Source organism: Xiphophorus hellerii, chromosome 10, assembly GCF_003331165.1.
Source record: "Xiphophorus hellerii strain 12219 chromosome 10, Xiphophorus_hellerii-4.1, whole genome shotgun sequence".
NCBI classification, from domain to species: Eukaryota; Metazoa; Chordata; class Actinopteri; order Cyprinodontiformes; family Poeciliidae; genus Xiphophorus; species Xiphophorus hellerii.
In genome coordinates, this window is record NC_045681.1 from 14,343,380 (window position 1) to 14,363,286 (window position 19,907).

Sequence of the window (19,907 nt, forward strand, 5' to 3'; positions counted from 1 at the left end):
TATAAGCAGGTGTGTATGTGTGGGGGTATGTTTAATCAGGAGTTAGTGTAGGGAAAAGGTAGAAAGTGAAAGTTTATAGACCATCTCGAACCACACTCCATACTGGTAAGTGGCGGTAATGCTACTGTAAGTTTGTTGCCAACCGCCATTAAATACCAAGAAGAAGAAGAAGAAGAAGTGTCGTCACAGTCTACTCGTGACGCAGTTGACGATGTAAACAAGAGAAGACAGTCGAGGGCAGAAGGGATCAAGCAGGCCGACGTCACCTCAAATGAAAGCCGTTAAATACGCTTTAGACGGCCGTCATGGGTCTCCCCGTCACGATTAAAGTCAATTTTCGCGGGAATGTGAAGAGATTCCTGGCTCAGGATGTGGACAAATTGGAGTGGGAGTCCGTGGAAGCCTGGGTAAGCTGCTGGAGGGGAAAAAAGCTGGCGCAGTTTGGGGAAGAGCAGGCCCAGAAATGGCCTAGCAGACACGTAAACAGCAGATCACCTGAAGGACGGGCGATTCGGTCAACTAAAGATGTGTGCAGAGCTGGTCATTTTAAAGGAGAATGTGCTTAGCTTGTTTTGAGAATAAACCTTTTGTTCATACATCCATTTTCCAGCTGTCGATGTGTAACATTTCTCAGCCTGAAATGTCCATTATTGAGGGTTTGTTGTGCGTGTGTGAATAGCTGATTTTTTTAAGGCACTGTTTTCTGTGGATTGGATAATAACTCCTTCACGTTACATTTCAGATCAAAGCGTCATTTGGGATCAACCACTTTCAAGTTAAATACTTTGATGAAGATAATGAAGAGGTAAGACTCATGGCGCCCTTACCAGGAAGTATTCGATCGTTAATAGACAACTACAATAACACATACAGAAATAAATATGTTACATATGTGGTATATAGTTTTCTATTTTATTATATATTTTTACGTATTTAAAGCCATTATGACGTGAGTAAATTGTTAATTTTAAAATTTTAAAAACACTCACTGGTGAATTTGATACCCATGCTCACCAGAGACGTGTATGTAAATTATGCCAAACGTATTAAAGCCCCTTAACATTTTCTTCTTTTTGTTGTTTTACAAATGCAACATTCAATGTATTTTATTGGGTTTTATGAAACAGGCCAACACAAAGAAGCAGGAATGTAATTATAAAGTTGAAGTAGATTTTTTTTTCTTTTTCTTATGGGCTATAACAGAAGCAGTTGCCCCTTATTTATTTGCACAACATTTCATGTTTGCCCTACACTGGTGGAGTGCATTACTAATAGTTGTCCTATTAATGGATTCTTCACTGGAGTTGAGGATGTCTGCAGCTCCTCCAGAGTCACCATGTCTGCTGTGTTCTTTGATCTTTACATGTTTGTTCACTTATAAGCCCCTGAGGCCTTCACAAAGCTGTGCTGATAATGATATTAATTTATATACAGTTGGACTCTACTTACTGATCAGATGAGCTGAAAAAATAAATGGTTAGAATCCATTTTAATTAGGAAATGTATTCTAACTGTGTATTATTTTAATTCAGTCCCACAGTTATATACGTCATTTTCTTGGTCTATCACATAAAACCCTTTTAGAAGACATTAACATTTTGGCGGTCTGATATTTTCAGATTTTATTTTTTTCATTTCTAAACATTTAAATATTACAGAAAGGTTTTATTTCTTAAAGCAATTCTAGCAATTACAAGTCACTGGGTGGATAAGAGACCAAAGTAACCAAACCAAGTTCAGAGCAGGTACAACTACAAGTTGTCTCAATGTGACATCAACAAACTGATGTCACATTGAGACAAAGGGTGAATAATGATTGATCAGACCACCAGACAAAAAAGAAAGAATACACAAAAATTAAGCCAAGACAATAATATTAAACCCCATTCCTACCCAGTGATGGTACAGTTCATAGTTCAGCCTACAGCATGTGACTCTGCCCCACCCATGTCCTAATTACGTCATAGTCAGGAACAGTTTGTGTGTTTTTTTGTTTTTCTTTGACAGACATGATAGCGCACCAGCATTAGACCAGCTTGTTTAAAATGACAAAAAACAATCTCAACTATTTGAGGTGTGATGCCAAGCCACTGATGTTAATTAAATACGTTCTTGAGAAAGACAAACAGTGACACAATTTAGTGATTTCTAACTAAAGTCATGTGGCTACAAATAGCTCACTTTAAATAGTCTGTGGGGAAATTTTGAAAATGACCGTTAGGTGTATGTGTAATGTTAAAGTGCTAGCCTCGTATACAGAAGCTACAGTTCTGGACGCAGCCGTCCTGGGTTTGATTCCCGACATTGAGACCTTTGCTGCATGTGTCCTACTCTTCTCTCTCTTCGCACTTACTGTTAAATTGTGAATAAAGCCTATAAGTGCCAAAAACCAATTAAAGGGGCGGAAAAGAACATTTTCTTTAATCTGCTTGTGGTCTGCTGACACGAACAGAGGTTAGGTGAAACCAACACATAATGGAGGTGGGTCAAAATAATGTTTCTATATGAGGAGATAATAATCTGCCAAATCTCATTGAAGTTGACTGATCTTCAATGGGGATCAGAAGCCCAGTAATTGGAAATAGGATTTAAAATTGAGTTTTCACAAAATAATATTGTAGCTTGAACAATGTATGAAATTCAAACAATCATATGCATGTTTATGGCCTTAATAAATCAAAATCAACATCTAAGTGAAATAAAAGGATAAGCAAAAGGAAATAAAAGGACAAAATGTTAAAATATGGGTACTGGGCATGAGATGTGATAAGATCCTCACAATATATCTTCAAGTAAATATACCAGGTTTTAGCTCATCATTGAGCTGAGAGAAAAATTGTAAAAATGTATGAAATGTTCACATTGTCAGTACTTTTCATCAGACCGTTCCTGTAGCTGCTAATATAATCTAATGTATCTATTATTGGTATAATTATGTTATCTGTGTCACATTTGGGATATAAAGTGCTTTAGGCTCCGTAGAGCCTGATTAAAAGGACTTCTAACTGTGGAAACAGCAAAATTTGCCATTTTAATGGAGCAACGTTTTAAACTCTAGGTATACTTTGGGACTGTCCCAAATCTAGTTGATACAAAATAGAGGTACACAGTTCAGACAGATTCACCATGACTGGAAAATAATGGATTCTAAGAATGTTTCCTGATCTGATGAGTTTTTATTTCAGCTGCAACATTCAAATCATAGACCCAGAAATTAGAATAAATAATGTGAAAGCTTGAGTCCGTCCTGCCTTGTGTTGGTGTTTCAGGCTGCTGTTGCTGCTGGTGGTGTAATGGTGCGGGAGACATTTGCATGGCATAGTTTGAACTCATTATTACCAACTGAGCATTGCTCAAATAGTAAAATATACTTGGTCTATATCGTTGTGGGTCATGTTCATCATGACAATAAACTTGCTGTACTCTAACGGCCATCCCAGTCCCCATATCTCAATCCAACATATTCCACCAAATTCAGAAGATTTACACCATAGATGTAAAATCTGCCTCCCAACTGTTTGTTTGCTACGTTAATTAATAAGCACCAAAATCTCTAAGGAAGGTTTCAGACACTGTGTTGAATCAATGGCAAAAATATATAAGGCAGTTCAACTCATCCATTGTCTTCAATTTATCCGAGATTGGGTACATTAACTGGTCCAGTTAAATACTTTCCAGCTTATTCTGGGCAATCCCAATGTGTTCTCAGGCCAAAAGTTATATATAGTCTCTCCAGTGAGTCCGGAGTCTTATAGAGTAGTCCAATGTTTTCTAGTTGAGGACCACGACCTTGGTCTTTGAGGAACTGACTCTCAGCCTGGTTGCTTTGCATATGGCTAAGAACTGCAAACTGTAGTCAATAGTGTATTTATTTTTGACAATAATGAAAGTTAGTGACTTATTTCATTCTGATCCTATTTATGTTTTCTTTCAGATCTGCATAAACAGTCAAGGTAAGAATAGTAATCATTGTTGGTTTTCCGTCATGGCACTTGAGTAACATGTTGATAATACACTGGCATGTTTTTGTTTTGCAGATGAATATGAAGAAGCAATCAAGGTATTGCAGCACTCCCTGATATTCTTGGAAATTGTTGGCTGAGTGGCACTACATGTTTTCTTTGTTTTTCCTTAATTATGTGATAAAGGGGGCTGGTAACATACAGCACTCTGCAAAGGGATACTTTCTCTTTGAACCTTTTAACAGTCTTGGCTTTCAACGTATTTCGTCTGGATTTCAAGCCATAGACCAACTGGAAGCTGTGCATAATTAGAAAGTGAAAGGAACAAAAACGTAATCAAGATGGTTTGCTTATAAAAATATGAAAATGAAATTGAGGCAAGCATTTGTGTTCTGAGTCAATATTTTGTTGAATCACCTTTGGTTAAGGTTACAGTTGCAAGTCTTTTGAGGTATAATCCTATGAGCTTTTCATATCTACACATTGAAATCCTTTCACATTCTTCCTTTCCAAATGGCTCAAGCTCAGCCAGATTTAATGAAGGGTCTTTGTCACAGATTCTTAATTGGATTTAAGTCTGGACTTTCCAGCCCAAGCATGTGCTTTCATCTGAATCCTTGTTTTGTAGCTCTCTGACTGTCAAGTGTTTTTTCCATCTTCTGAAAGATTGTACTTTTTTGCTTGTAGGCCAAACAAAAGTACTCACTGATCAGAGGATTTTCTTCCACATGGCTTGTTGCAAACTGTAGACTGGCCTTCATATGGACTCCCTCCACTAGTGGCTTTCTTTCCCATGAATTCCAGATTTGTGGAGTACACAACTTGCTATCCTTTTCATTAAACTTGACAGTTCTTCACCAAAGATAAAATACATGGTGGTAGAATTTTTTTAGATGTAAAGTCACCAAATGTAAAAAGTTTCAAAGGGTATGAACATTTAAGTGTGCACTTGTTTTATGTTACAGCACAATAAAAGCAGCTTAGATATGTTTTACTGCAAAAACTTTCTCTTTGTATATGTTGTCATTCTTGCCTTCAATTTGTTGTTTACTGTTCATTACTGTCCCTCTCAGAGTGCAGAGAAGCAGGGGAACCAGCTGCACATGAATGTGTACAAGATGAAAGGCCAGGCATGCGGCGGTCCTCTGAAGGCGGAGGTGAAGGAGCTTAAAGGAGACCTCCGACCTGCTCCACCTTACCCGTCAAGAGTTAAAGCCGTGGACAAAGGCACTCAGATCACTCCAGAGCGAGAAAGCGTAAGAAAACCCATCTTTTGTCGTCTTCCAATTTTCTTTTATTGGTTATAATCTGTTGACTTTATGCCACAAGGAGGAGTCAGTGAAAACGACTCCAGTTCTCTGTATCTCTGTCATTTAATATCACTTATCTAACGTTTAAGATGTGATTATGTTTCTGGTTTCTGCTTACAGGGAGCTGTAAAAGAAAACAAGGGGAATAAACCTGATGATGATCCTCCTCCTATGTGGTTCAGATCGTACATGGAGAAGGTTAGCATTATTGAGGAAAAAAAAGATTTGTGAAAAACATTTTCCTCAGACTATTAAAACTTTATTTTCTTGGGCTCTAGTTTAAGGACGAAGTTGTAAAGGAGGTGGTGGAACGGATGTGCAACGACTTCTCCGGCCAGTGTTGTACTCACAAATCCTCCGACGGGCTCCAAGAGGACATTGGGGTCATTGAAGGACCTATAGGGCCCCGACCGGGCCCCTCCACCTCTAACGGATCGCTCGGGTACACCCCAAACTGCAGCACCTGCAACAAGCTCACCTCTGAGGGGGCTTACAAATGCAGGTAGGCATTAGGGTGGGGCGGTTGGGTGTAGCGGATTGATATGTCTATGCTATCAAAAATAAGTTCTGAAGGATAAATTTGATTCCTTCAAGGGAATTTTCAAGTAATTGATGAAAGTAGTTCCAGTGCTGGAAAAAGGATTGATAGGTTTCTTCTTTGTTGTTATCCTTAAATGTTTCAGATCGTCAAAGGAAGTAAAATCAGTCAAAACATAACTTGATAAATAAAAAAAGTTTTGGAATAGGAGGAAATAAATCTCTCCAAACCAACACTGCGCTATGTGACAATGTAAACCTGATAACTATTTGTGCCACACTTTGCAACGACAACTGACATCACGCATTAGTGTTCTCTTCTTTGCATAATTACTAAAATTCAACCCTCTCCGTGAATTCCTTTAAACTGGAGCATGGTGCGTTTCTTTATGATAGATTTTAGTCTACTTCAAGTTTCCAGACAGGATATATTTAGGTGACTTCTTGAGTTTTGCAGACCAGGCAGTAATCAGATGTGGGTATGATGGGTGGAATTGAGCTTAGCCCTCCTTATATAAATTACAGGTAATTATTAATTATTATGGACAAAATAACTATTTCACAAGTTAGCTTTTTACATATTTTTTTTCTTATAAATAAAACTATTATTTATTTTTAAGTAATAAGTAATAGTTTCTACAATAGTGGGTAAATGCTTTACCCTCCACTGCAAATATGTAGGAAATATGCATGGACATTTTCAGGGAGATCAACCTTCCGCCATTTCTGCTAAAGTGTTTTTTTTCTTTTACACTTTTTTGAGCATGCATAGTGATTTTTTTTTGTGCTGTTTCCTTGCCAGTGTGTGCCCATCCTGCATCCTGTGTGAGATGTGCAGACACAGCCATGATCCGAGCCACAGCCTGGTGAGAACCAAGACGCCTCTCTCCATCCCCGAGCATGGAATGTCGGGAGAGTTTAGGTAAACCTTTAAAAACTGAGGCTCATCCAAAGCTACTACTTTCTTGATGTAGATTTGAAAGAGAGTGCTAGTTCTTGCTGTAGCATCTACATTATTAAAGGTGAAGACAAGGCAAAATATGTGTTCTGTTTTTTTTTTTTTTTTTGGAAAGTAAACTTTTGATAGTCAACAAATAGGTGTTCCTGATGACATTTTAAACCAGGTTCCCAAGGCGAGGAGACAGGACTGTGCGCAAGGCCGAGAGACAGCGCCTCAAAGCTGAAAGAAGGCAGCTGAAAGCAGAGGTGAAGGAAATCAAGAAGAAACTGAGGCTGGAGAAGAGGGGGATGCAATGGAGCGGACCCTGTACCTCAGACAGAGCCAGCCTGGCAAACATGGCGTCCACATCCACCCAGTTCCCGGCGCTGCCTCCTTCCGCTGCCTCAGAATCAGCCTCAGGTCCCGCCACAGACCCAGGTCACATCCCAGCCCCGGTCCCCGACCCCCAGGCCTCCAGTCCAGAGTAAGCGCCACCTTGGAAGGGCGTCCGACAGTGCTGGGTACCTCTAGCCCAGCATGGATGCAAAAAGTCTTTTTTTTCCAAGAAAAGAAATCAAAAATATGCCATCTTTGTAATCTAGTCTGTATGAGTGTTTTCGCTGGCTGCTCTGGGGTGGTGGCAAATGTTGGAACTACCTCAATGTGAAAACTGTTGCTGCTGCTTCATAGATTTTCTAGAAAAAAAAAAGAAAAATTTGCTTTTGAGCTGCAAAAAAAAAAAAAAATCTGGGGTCCTGCTTTTTTTTGATTCGTAGAGAAACAAAAGAGATGCGTATTATAGAGAAACCAGGGCTTTTTTTCAACAATGCTCTGTACACTTGAAACTAGGGGTCCCGGGGTCTCGCACACGTCCTTGGTGCCCACTATGGCTGCCTTGTTTCTGGATGAAAATCTGCCTGATAACACCCGTCTGGAGCCTGGTACCAAGTTCATCAAATACTGGAAGATGAAGAACTCGGGCACAATCAGCTGGACTTCAGAGACCAAGGTACACCTCCCACTCATCGAGAGACCAGGCTCCACTCTCCCTCTCTCTCTCTATGCCCTCCACACCTCCCACTTTAATACTTTTATTCTCCTTTTAACTCGTCCCACTTTAATACTTTTATTCTCCTTTTAACTTGTTTCTTTCTCTTGATTTACTAAAATCTACCAGGCTTACAGGTGCATCTCAGTAAATTTGAATATCTTTCAAAATTGTATTTGTTTCAGTAATTCAGTTTTTAGAGAGAAAAAAATGTATATCAAATATATTTATTACACATAGAGTAATACTTTTTAAATGTTTATTTCTGTAAAATTAAATGAGTATGGCTTACAGCTAATGAAAGCTCGAAATTCAGTTAGTAAATCTTTTTTAAATAAAGAAATGTGGGCCTTCTACAAAGTATGTTCATGTGCTGTAGAGTGTATGCACGCAATACTTGGCGGAGCATCCGTTGCATGAATTAATGCATCAATGCAGCATGGCATGGAGGCATTCAGCCTGTGGCTCTGCTGATGTATTCAAGGAATCCCAGGTTTCTTTGCTGCAGCTCATCTGCATTGTTGGGTTTGGTGTCTCTCATTTTCCTCTTGGCTAAAGCAGCTCAACATATCAGCATTGTAACATCGGTACCAATACTGCAACGACATGCTGGGAATGGACTAATTATTTTCTGACATATTCCAAGTATCATGAATCATCAGTTGGGATGGTAACAAGATATTCAGCTTGTTGGATGAAGCTTCACTGCAGGAGATGCAGTGTAGATCCCCTGATTGCATCACCTAGGATGGACGCACTGGAAGTTGAAGGAGAGAAGATTGTGGAAAAATGTGGATTTATCACTATGGACACCATCATTACAATCGTTACCATTGCATGATTTTCTAATTTCATGCAAGCCTATGCTTAACAATACTCTATGGATTCTCTGAGGTTTAGGCCAAACACATAAATACCATTATCATTAAAGCAGGTGTTGGTGCATTTGGCTATATGGACAGGTACCAAGTCCTGCTAGACTAAAAATCAGTATCTCAATAAAGCTTGTCAGCAGAGGGACGCATGAAGTATTCTGGTAGATGACGGTGGACCAGAGGACCAACAGCAGCAGATGACAGAGGCATCCTAAATCATCACTGACTGGAAGAAGCAACTTGGATTCTGTCCCTCTCTAATCTTTCTCCAGATTCTTGGACCATGATTTTCGAATAAAATGCAGCTTTCTTCTGAACAGATGACTTTGGACCAAGCCTCTTTTATCTTTAGTCCAGGTGAGACACCTCTGATGTCGTCTCTTGTTCAGGGGCGGGTTAACACAAGGAATGGGAGAAGTGTACCCTATGTTCTGAATACATGAGTGTGTGGTGGCTCTTGAAGCTCTGACTCCAGTCACAGTCCACTACTTGCGATTCTCTCCCAATCATCTTAACTTTTTTTTTATATCACACTTTTCCCATCCACCACACTTTTCATATAGCAATCCATGAACAGCCAGCTAATCTGTTTATGTGAGTAATAGTTACATTAGCTGCGAGCCATAATTATCCAAACTAACTAAGATAAAACTTAGAACTATGTCATTCTCTGTGGAATAGATCTGTTTAATATGAGTTTCTTTTCTTAAACGGAATCACTGAAATAAATGTAACTTTTCAATGATATTTAAATTTATTTAGAGGCACCTGTATTTATCCAGTGTTGTTTCTTATTTAATCTAGTTAAGTTTATGTGGTTCAAGTTTCTAAGTCTTTGTCTGGATGTAAAATAAGTGTTGCCCCCTCAGTATGAACGCATGATTATTTATTTATTTATTTTCTGTTGTGTTTACTCTGGTTTGCATGCTCTTTGTCTTTCTTTGTGCTTTTTCGCATGTGTATTCCTATTTTGTGTTCTGTGTATGTGTGTGTGCGTGCACGCAGCTAGTGTTCATGTGGGGAAACCTTGGCTTGGCGTCGGAGGAGAGGAGGGAGGTTCCAGTGCCCCTGCTGCTTCCGGGACAAGTGGGCGTGGTCAGTGTGGCCTTTGTTGCTCCCGTCATGGAGGGGATGTACACCTCCCACTGGCGGCTGGCGCACTGCGGCTGTCAGTTCGGCCCGCGGGTCTGGTGCAGCATTGTGGTCGACTCTGGCAGCAGCCGCAACGGGCTCGGGCACCAAAGCAAGCGATTGGCAAGTCTCATACGCGGTGACATCACCTACTGCAACATCTGTTTACATAAATATTTAGATTAAATCACCCAGAATGTCTTCATGTTTTCCTACCAAGGAGCCCAACTGTCCTATGACCTTTTCAGTTGATTTTAAACGCCATCTCTCCAAGCATTCTGAAGTGCTCAGCCTTCCAACTGTCTACTTCAGATTAACTGTATTTGAAAGTTCTGTTTTAAGCAAGTGGATGGAGAAATCCAGCTAAGACTTGACAAAGAATCCTTTAGCTAACCAACTGCTGTATACTTTTAAGCTAATTGTGATTTGGGAATCACCTTGTAGGTCCTACAATACTAATTTTATTATTGAAAACTATTTAATAGATTTTACTAAAAAATGACGAGTCATTGATGGTAACAAAATGCCCAATTATTCATTTATAAGATAATTCTTTGCTTCACACCGGACTTGGATCGCACTCTGACATTAAAAATTAATGACACGAACATTAGAACATCAACAGTTTTGGAAGGTCTAGATCAGGAGTCTCCAACTGCAGTTCTTTGGAGCTAATGCCCTGCAACTGTTACATACGTCCTTGCTTCAACACAGCTGTGTCAAATAACTTGATGCCCTTCAGCATGGCATCAAGTGTGGCAAAGTCTTGGTAACGATCCATTGATGTTATTCAGGTGTGTTGGAGCAGTGATGCATCTAAAAGTTACTGGACAACAAAATATTGAGATCGCGGACAACAGGCAGGTGCTAAGGGGTTCCCCTGCAGAATGTCTGGGTTCTCTCTTAGAGATATGGTGAGATACTCAGTCCCCTGGAGGAGGTGGCCCAAGTGGCCGGGGAGAGGGATGACAGCTTCTCTACTAAGACTGTTTCTCCCGTGAGATGTTCCCGGATTAAGTGAAAGATGGATGGATGGCATCCTCAGGCCCATGAGCTCTCCATCAAAATGGCCGCAAACAGGTCTGCTGGGTGACCATGGAACTCCTGAAAAACAAATAAAGGATTCAGATCTTTGGTGTGATCAGCTCATATTGATCAGTGAGCCTTTTGTGTGCATGCCCCCGTCTTACTGCACTAGCCCAATCCCCTGCATCCTTTTATACCCGGCTGATAAGCTGACTGTTTCCTCCCCCACAGCATGGCTAAAACTGATGGTGGAGGTGCAGAAACCTCTTTTATATATACGGAATATCCACAGATTGTGAGGATAATATCCTAGTGCAGAGAAGGTTGTCCCTGTAGCAGTAGCATTGTGATATGGCCTTGGAAGCAGTGGCAAAAAAAACAACTATTTGGTGATACAGCAGTCGCTCAATCGCCTTCACACAGGAATTTGCAATTTGGTGTAAAGGGAGCCTAAATTAGCCGTTATGCAGTAAACCCAACACTGGTTATTCCTCCGAGTCTTTGGTTATTTCTGTGCTTGAATGATTCATAGATTTAAGTTGAAGTTGCTGAACCAATAAAACTCCTCTGATATTGATCAGATACTGAGCTGAAAATGTGTAAAACAAAATCAGCCAGGACTTAAAATTATTTAAGTCCTTCAGAAAGCTTGGAGAAGTGCTGCATAAAAGCTTAAAAAAAACCAAAACTTGGCTGCTTTGAAGGAAAATGCAGAAAAATTAAGGACCGACTCAGAACTTTAGCAAAGCTGTTGTGTCCTTTTATTCTTTGTATTACAACTTTTGTGTCCCCCCCTAAAAAAACAAAAATAGATAATAGATAAATAAAATGAACAGGATTTTTTTATTATTATAAAAATAACTGGAAATGTCAACGAAGATTTAAAAGTATTTGCTTGTTATGGTGATACTACTGACGGCCATCCTGTTTGTGCTTTAGAAGGAGGAGGTGAAGCCGGCAGAGAAGGAGGTGACACCCAAGGAGAGTGGTTCTGCCTTCACTGCAGACCTCCCCCAAGAAGACTTCTACTTCCCATCAGTCGACCTGCTGACCGCACAGGTGCTCACGCAACGTGAAGCTATTTTCTGTCACGTCATTTTCAAGTCGTGCGCTGATCAAACAGAAATAAGAACGGTAGCGCAGTTCAGTGTACAGAAAAGTCTCAGAAGTTTATACTTTTCTTTTTTGCTACCACTGTTTGTGTGACTTTTTACACAAACATGTGAATATATTCATATTAACAGTCAAATCTTTGGTCTGTGTTTTTGTGACAACGATGCATTCATACGCTATTTTATTACCCATGTAGTAAAAATAAAACCATTATGTTGATTTCTCACCGCAAATTTTCTCGTTTTGGTCTCCTTAAAACAGGTTTCCAAGTATTTTTTTCTTGTTCTACTCCTAGCCGTAATAGAAGTCGGCCAATTTATCAAGCAGCTGATTAAATTAGGACAGTGACTTAAATGTCATCGTAGTAAACTCCGAAATCAGATGAATCCTGAGAAGCAAAGGTGTACTAACCCACAGAAGGTCTCATAGCAACTGGATTGAATGTTCATCATCTGTAATGGGGAATCTGGTCTTTCAGAGGCTGTGTGGGAGGCGGAGCACATCTGTAAACACAATGTCTCCTGAAAATGTCTCCACTACACCACAGTAATTTGAATTTTCATTGTTCTGTTTACTTTTTTGTTTTAGGATCTGCTTTCATTTGAGTTGCTGGACATAAATATTGTGCAAGAGCTGGAAAAAGTCCCCAACAACACTCCTGTCGGTGAGTCAATGTGCTGAAAAACTCAACCCTGAACTTGAATATATATTTTAATATTGTTTTTTTTTTTCTTTCTGTTTTTGTTCCAGCTTTGACCCCCTGCATTTCCCCCCTCCCCAATGATTCATCTTTGTTGGAAAGGACAATGACTTCACAGACGAAGGACGAGTCAGAGATCACAGGAGTCCGTAAACTCTTCGGTGAGCTATTCTGTTTTGACTCTTTAGAGTTGTCTAATTTGGATAATTGAACGTTTTAAAGACAAACAGGTGTTTATGTTCAAAGAAATTTTTTAAGTTGTTCTGGAAATGCATTTTTATATTCAGTCAAATAATAGAAAGTTTCTTTCAAGGCCTGCAATTAGAACCCTTAGTTGCTAATCCCTGCATTTGTTTCTCTGAAATATACTCATGCCAAGGGGAGGTGGAGCGTTCAGCACGGGTTTGTCTCTCCCAATTATTTTGGGCGGCCTACAGTTACAGTCCAACAATGTTGCAAGTTTGGTCTGAATGCACAGGAATAGTTGTTACACAAATTCAAATCTTTAAGTAAAGAAGTAAATGATATCCGGTATTGTATTAACTAAGTATTTATTTATTAACAGTGTTTTTTTCAGTTTTAATTGACAAGATGACATTCAGTTTTAATTTCATAATAAATGGGATTACAGATGTCCAAAAGCAGGCTAGGGCACGCCCCTTCATTAAATCAGAGGTGTTTTGGAAGAAAGAACAATCCGCATCCCTTCTTCTTGCTCCTGAGAATGAACAAAACCATATCCTAGAACAAGCAAAATCTCAGACTAGATCCTAAAACTGTTTTATCCTTCATAATTCTGCCCTATTTTTCTAAGGAGTCAAACTGAGGCCCAAAGACGTGTCGGAGCCCGTAGCGCAAGACGAGGAGAAGGAGGAGGAGATCAGTGGAGCTCAGTTCCTCTGCGAGACGGTGATCCGCTCCCTCACGCTGGAGGAAGCCCCGGACCACAGGCCCCTGCGCCGACCCAAGCACAGCAGCCTCAAACCGCAGGGTGAGCCGCTACAATCGGTCCCTCTTGGAGTTTTAACGCCAGAGAGGGAAATTTTGTGTTTTAATCTCTCTCTGTTGAACATTGTTTCTAACTCTTGCAGTTGTTACCCGGGGGCCCGGCTTTGGTTTTGAGAGGGGAGTCGAGGTGGAGGAGAAGCAGAAGGAGAAAGTTAAGCAGGAGGAGATTAATGCCGATAGAATCCAGAGTTTAGCGCCGCCTGTAAATACCGTCTTCAACCAACTGACCCAAGGAGAGGACGACTCAAGGCCGGGTGAGTTGATAAAAAACAAACATATAATCTTCCTTTATTTTAAAGCTGGACCATCTTGAGCCAAGATGTTTATTTTGGTTGTTTTTTTCCCCCCACTTGGCAGATCCTGAGCTCGGAGGCGAAAATGTAAACCTTAATATCAGTTCACATCAAGATAATGAGGACAAAGAGGTTTTGCATGCTATGCAAAATATGAAGGAGAAGAATTGTGAGAAAGAAGAAGGCAGAACCAGAGAAGACTGGGATGAGGTAATGTTATAAACATGCTTTAAATATTTCCACATTTTATCAGACACATACTTTACTATACTTTTAGAATTTTATGTGAGTAATCAGCAACACAAAGTAATAACCATAATGTCCATAAACAAAATCCAGTGCGAACAATGAACTGTTAGGGTCAGTGAATTAATAAATAGTGTAATTTATACATTAATTTTCTCATCAAGTAAGTAAAGGTATGCATAGAGTCAGTGTTTACAGCCACGTCTGCTTGACTCCTGACATGCTGAATGTCGACAACAGGCCGGAACTCTTCCCTCTGATTCACCCTTGACTCAAAAACAAAGTTAGTCACAGGTCTGAATTAATATTAAGTCATATTTTTGGCAGCATTTCCTGTAAAAGCACTTCATAAATACGTGTCTCAACCAGAAAAACAGAAGCTTTCATAACCCATAATTTTTCAGCACCTATGCGGAGCCTGAAAGCCTTTATGATTTTCTGCTTCAGGTCAGCAGCCAGACGTCCTCCGTCTCCTCCAGCGATGACTACATCATCGTCCTCCCAGACTGCTTCGACACCAGCCGGCCCCTGGGCGAGTCCATGTACAGCTCCGCCATGTCGCAGCCTGACACCGCCGCCGCCGCCACTGCGGCTTCTTCGACCGACCCGGACCAAGAGCAGGAAAAGGACGAGCCCTGCAACTTTGAGCCATGCAGGGAGGCGCCGCTGATGGAGAGGAAGGAAGAAGAGACCATTGCGGTGGAGGAGTCCCTGGGGAACACCTGGCCTCTCCACGTCTCGCCCATCCACAGCAGCGTGAACCAGATGCTGTGCGCGTCCCAAACACTCGACGCCGTGACGCTCACGCCTGAAGTGGTGCCGCCGCCTGTCGTGCCTCAGCCTCTGCACCCCACACCGGTCATCTACTCACCCAGGTTAGACTGGGACCAGTCGGGACTTAAAGAGTCTTTAACTCTTATTATTGAAACGGAAGATGGTTGCCACACCGCAGCACCGCCTCGAATGGTTAAATTTCCGTCTGTGTTTCAGATCGGAGGCGCTGTATCTGGCTGGGGATCCCAGTCCTCCAGCCTGTGAACCGTACGAGCCGCAACAACCACGGGTTCACCTAAATGGTGAGTTTAACCATCATGGTGACTGGATCTCACCACATTACAGATATACTACATAGGCTGGCACATAAAACTAAGAGGCGGCATATTTATCACTGTAAAACCAGACAGTTTATCTTTACCGTTGCCACTCAGTCTGCTGGTTAGACTCATCGTGTTTACATGACTTAGCTGTTCCTCAGTTTTAAAAGGAAGCTAAGACAACTCAGGAAACGCATTATGACCAATACAGGAAGAGAGGAACTAACGCAGCACGAAGGTTTTCAGGATTTGTTGCTTCAACAAAGACAAAGAAAACCCCTCATGTTCCTCATCTAATCAGAATTTTTTTTTTGTGGGTTGTTATTTCCTTTTCTAGTATCATCCGGTCTGTCCAGATCAGCCGGCTCAGCATGCAGTGCCTTTGAGGCGTACAATCCGAGAGCGGGCAAAGCGCTGCAGCCAAGGTGCAAAACAGCAGAGTAAAACTTCTTATGCTACAATTTCTGTGCTCTAGTCTCTTTTCTTTTTTCTTTCTTTCATGCTACACTGCAACAGAATTTAGTCTGTTAACCTGAGATGTAATTAGTATAATCAGTGAGTGTGACTGTGTTTGCACCAGGGGCCAAGGAGGCATCACAGAGGGACTTGTCAAAGGGGCCCTTTCTGTGGCCGCATCTGCTTATAAGGCTCTCTTCACTGGACCAAACTGTTCCATACAGGTACATGACCCAGAAGTCTGCTCTATAACTAAAATACAAAACTTCCAACATGAGAGCTTTTCATTACCAGATATTATTAATTTGCTTGTTTGATTATTTGCACAAGCAAATGAAAACAGTTTTATTCAAGTCAAGAAAAACTCAAGAATTTGAGCGCTGATTAATCTCAGGATATAAACACTCTAAACACTTGTTTATTTTGCAACTTTTTATTATCAGAAAGAAAACCACGAGTTAAATTTATACAGAAAATGATTTGAAAATGCTAAGATTAATGTTCCTCTTTAATATTATCCTGATTCTGTTTAGACATATCGGCTAATAAAATCTTCACTCATGAAGTTTAAAGACATTTGTGCTTTTATTTTATCTTTGCTTACCTGTCTGATGGTTTACAAGTGAAACTAGAAGTGTGAGAAAGAACAAAGCTTTAACTCCACCTCTGTTTATCTGGTTTATTATGGTTGGTGAAAAGACAAAGGCTTTAAAACCAAGGTTAAGGCAAAGACTTTGTCAGGGCCGCATAGAGAAGAATATGTCTCCATAGCGGCATGCATTTACACACAGAACGGTCATCAAGCTCTTACTTTGAAGGGTACATGTTGCGACATTTTTCTTTTCTGCATAAAGAAGCAAGTTTGTCCTAAACATTTGTCAGTTTACATTAGTTTACTCCTAAAAGAGCTGAAAATCTGGTGATTCCAGCATTTCCTTCTGACATTGCTGTAATGGTACACAAGAACTTGAACTGATAGCATTTTTACATCATTTTACTTTTTTTTTTATCTTCGTATACCATGATATCTTTAACCAGCTCATGCCTAACCAGAATTGTTGGCAGTACTTTAGGGGTTGTAGCCATTATTTTAAAAAATATATGACTTTTCTTTTGTCTCATATCTCTAATATGGTTAAAATACCCTACAAATATATGTTATTCTTCTTTAAATAGTCTTTAACTCATGATGTTGATATATGTCATGTAAACAATTATTGAGCCAGCAGCAGACAGTGATTTTTTCTTGCTTGTGGAGAAGAGGCAACAACAATACTCAATGACACATCTGAATACATCAAATTAGACATCAGAGTAGTTTTTGTGCCAGTTTTTTCAAGGCAGAAAACACCTGTTTCCAAGCATGTTTGTACAGAAGAGGATTAGAGCCACTTAAAGAAAAAAAAAAGAATTCTGACTTTATTCTCAGAATTCTGAGATTAAAGTCAGAATTCTGACTTTATTTTTTCCAGTGGCCCTGATTGTCTTCTGTACATTTGTATTCCTATTGAAGAATTTCCCCTCCAATACTACATTTTCAGTTGAAGAGGTAGATTATTTCAGTCTCAGATGATGTATTGCTTCCTCTCAAAATCTTTCAACCCAAAATAATAATAATAAAATAAAGTAAAAATAAGGTTGCGTCTTTTTCCTCTTGCTCAAACTCTCTCCCTTGTTGAGTTGTGCCTGTAAGTCTGATCTCCGTGGTTGCAGATTTTATTTTATTTATTTTTTGCTCTCTTGCAGTTTAAAGCTGTAGCTCTGCCTCGTTCCATCCAGTAAAATGTATTTATTAAAATTTTATTTAACAAGGTGAGTTATTAAGAACAAAATCCTGTTTTCAATAACGAGCTGACAAATGGCTGTAGAGTGACACAGTTGTCATGATTAGCTTTATTAGGGTGTTATTAGTAATTCACAATTTACTCCAGGTGATGGTGAGCTACCACTGACCTCAGACAGTTACACACGGTGCACTTATAAGAAAAATATCTAATAAAAACATCTGTTTAAAAGCCTGCATATGCACTAATTACATCTCAGATTAATAGACTACAGCAGAAGCACTTTGTTTTGTTTTTAGTTTTTCATCCCTCCCATTATAGGGGCGTTTACTCTCTCCATACAACACAGCTTTTACTTGAGGAGGGAGGCCATTCAAGCATGAGAAGGCTGCAGACATGAAGAGAGTATAAATGCTCAAAACACATTACATTTGAGAGCAAAAACTGATTTTAGTGACAGCACACATTTTTATAAAGATGAAGGGAGAGCACTAAATCCAATACTGCAGACATCTTCAACTGAAAATACATGTTTATGCACTTTGGAAGGAAAATTCCTCAAAATAAGTACAAGTTCCACTCATTTCAAAGGGATTCCCGCACAACAAATAAACACCTTTGTCCTATGAACATGATTCGTTGAGTGTAGATTTACCCTTTATGTTCTTCTCTTTTTCCCTTCCTCCTTGCCTTTTTTTTTGTCTCCCCTCTTTCCCAGCGAGGGATCGACCCTGCCAGACAGGACCCTTCCATGATGGCCGTTCTGCTGGAGATGGGCTTTAAGGACCAACGGCTCAACCAGCAGCTGCTGAGGAAGCACGGCTACAACCTGCTGCACACCGTCAACGAGCTGGTCCAGATGGCCGAGGAAAGCCAGAATGAAGCTGCTGACCCTCCGCAATGAAGGCGCCTAGACTCATAGGAAAGAATTACTTCAGCTTTTGAGCTTAATTTAAAAAGAGTAATTATAGAGTTGGGCTTTTAAATGTCTCATCTTCTTGTGTTTGGATTTGTTTTTTGATTGCTTTTTCAACATTACACTACACTTCTGTCTCCAAGTATATGGAAGAAAAATTGAAAATATATATAATGGCTTCTCTTTCCCATTTTAATTTAGCTTTACCGCTTTCTTCAAATTAGCCATTTACTGTACTGTAAATGATTCTCGTTGGTAGCTTTGTTTACCTGGGCCGTTGAGTTGTATGTGTTGGTCGAAAATGAGCGAAAACTGAAATATCGATGAGTTAAGTGTTTTTCCATAATTTCCTCATCCCTGTGTTTGTATGGCTGATGTAGCTGCTTCCTCAGCGCTGTAAAATAATTGTGCTCTCTTAAGGTCGGGCTAAAATATAGAGGTGAAAATGAAACTTTGTGAGGTGAACCGGGTCAGAAAAGCTAGCTCTGGAGTAAACTGATGCTACTGATGCTGCATGGGTTAAGAGTCAGAGTGCAGTAATAAGAATAGATATTTAAGTTTTTTTTGTTCTTTTTTTCTTTAATTATTGTAGTGAAATTTGCCTAACAATGCAATCTTCTTCTGTATCAGAGTACTGTTATTTTAGACGTTGACATGTGGAATGTAAACCAAACTCTCAGAACGGATCACTGTTCAGATTTGGATGTTTTTTGACACCTGCATGATGAATAGAGGCTATTAGAGATGAGTTATGTTCTTGTGGTCTTAGCACAGTCACAGTGAAACAAAAACACAGCTTTGTGACATCTTTTATCATCCCCCTTGCCTGCATTTTTACATGTCTTGGTCAAAAACTCAAAGTGAAACCCAGCAACTTCCAGTTAGCACTAATTAAACTGAGATGTCTCTTAAAACACATTCCTCAAGCTTATGGACCCAAGTATATTTGATTTGATTGCGTTGCCTCTTGTGTGCGATGATGATTAGTTTACCGAAACATGCTTGTCATGTAAGCTGACATTGTGTTGTGTGTCTGGACTTAACTTTGCGTGTGTGTGTGGTTGAGCTTTTTAGGAACCATCGTTTTCTTATGTTTACAATTGTTCAAGTAAAAAAAAAAAAAAGAACATGCTCTTAAGAGTAATTCTGAATATATCTACCTTGCTTGTCAAATTATTCTTCTGCAACAGAGTGTACACTTTAAATACTCTTCTCCCAATCTGCCAATAAACTCTTTGCCCATCTGTTTCGTTCCACCCTGACACTGAAAATCTAGATATGTAGGTCTGAAAGTTGGTACAGAAAATAAATCCTTTAAGATTCATTTTGAGTTATTGAGTTGTAAATAATTCAAACACGGCGGTGTGAGGTCCTGGATAAAAGTCGCCATTATTACTTTTTTCAATCTAGCAAATCTCAGTGCTTAATATGATACATAATTTTTAGGGTAGTGTTAAATACAGCATAG

At 39.9% G+C, this 19,907-nt stretch overlaps 1 protein-coding gene across 5 annotated transcripts; it reads left to right on the forward strand.

Annotated features, from left to right (window-relative positions):
• Window positions 1-180: 180 nt before the first annotated feature.
• nbr1a (NBR1 autophagy cargo receptor a) lies at window positions 181-19,763 on the forward strand. Of its 5 annotated transcripts, XM_032575072.1 has the most exons (22): window positions 306-407; window positions 743-805; window positions 3,935-3,953; window positions 4,038-4,060; window positions 5,036-5,218; window positions 5,393-5,470; window positions 5,551-5,774; window positions 6,612-6,731; window positions 6,934-7,233; window positions 7,599-7,758; window positions 9,678-9,926; window positions 11,769-11,888; window positions 12,531-12,606; window positions 12,693-12,803; window positions 13,457-13,633; window positions 13,734-13,904; window positions 14,008-14,153; window positions 14,637-15,064; window positions 15,180-15,265; window positions 15,621-15,708; window positions 15,864-15,963; window positions 18,242-19,763. In XM_032575072.1, the coding sequence occupies exons 1-22, from the start codon at window positions 306-308 to the stop codon at window positions 18,425-18,427; spliced, it is 3,210 nt and encodes a 1,069-aa protein (XP_032430963.1). In that variant the 3' UTR covers window positions 18,428-19,763. The 5 variants fall into 5 exon arrangements, with proteins under 5 accessions (XP_032430965.1, XP_032430966.1, XP_032430963.1 ...); XM_032575074.1 differs by lacking the exon at window positions 9,678-9,926 and having other exon boundaries at window positions 181-407; XM_032575075.1 differs by lacking the exon at window positions 6,934-7,233 and having other exon boundaries at window positions 181-407.
• Window positions 19,764-19,907: the final 144 nt, after the last annotated feature.

Coding starts and splice junctions, on each gene's coding strand:
- nbr1a (XM_032575072.1), top strand. CDS start 306: ATGGGTCTCCCCGTCACGATTAAAGTCAATTTTCGCGGGAATGTGAAG. Junction 6,732..6,933: donor GGAATGTCGGGAGAGTTTAG/GTAAACCTTTAA, acceptor ATTTTAAACCAG/GTTCCCAAGGCGAGGAGACA. Junction 11,889..12,530: donor TCGACCTGCTGACCGCACAG/GTGCTCACGCAA, acceptor TTTTTGTTTTAG/GATCTGCTTTCATTTGAGTT.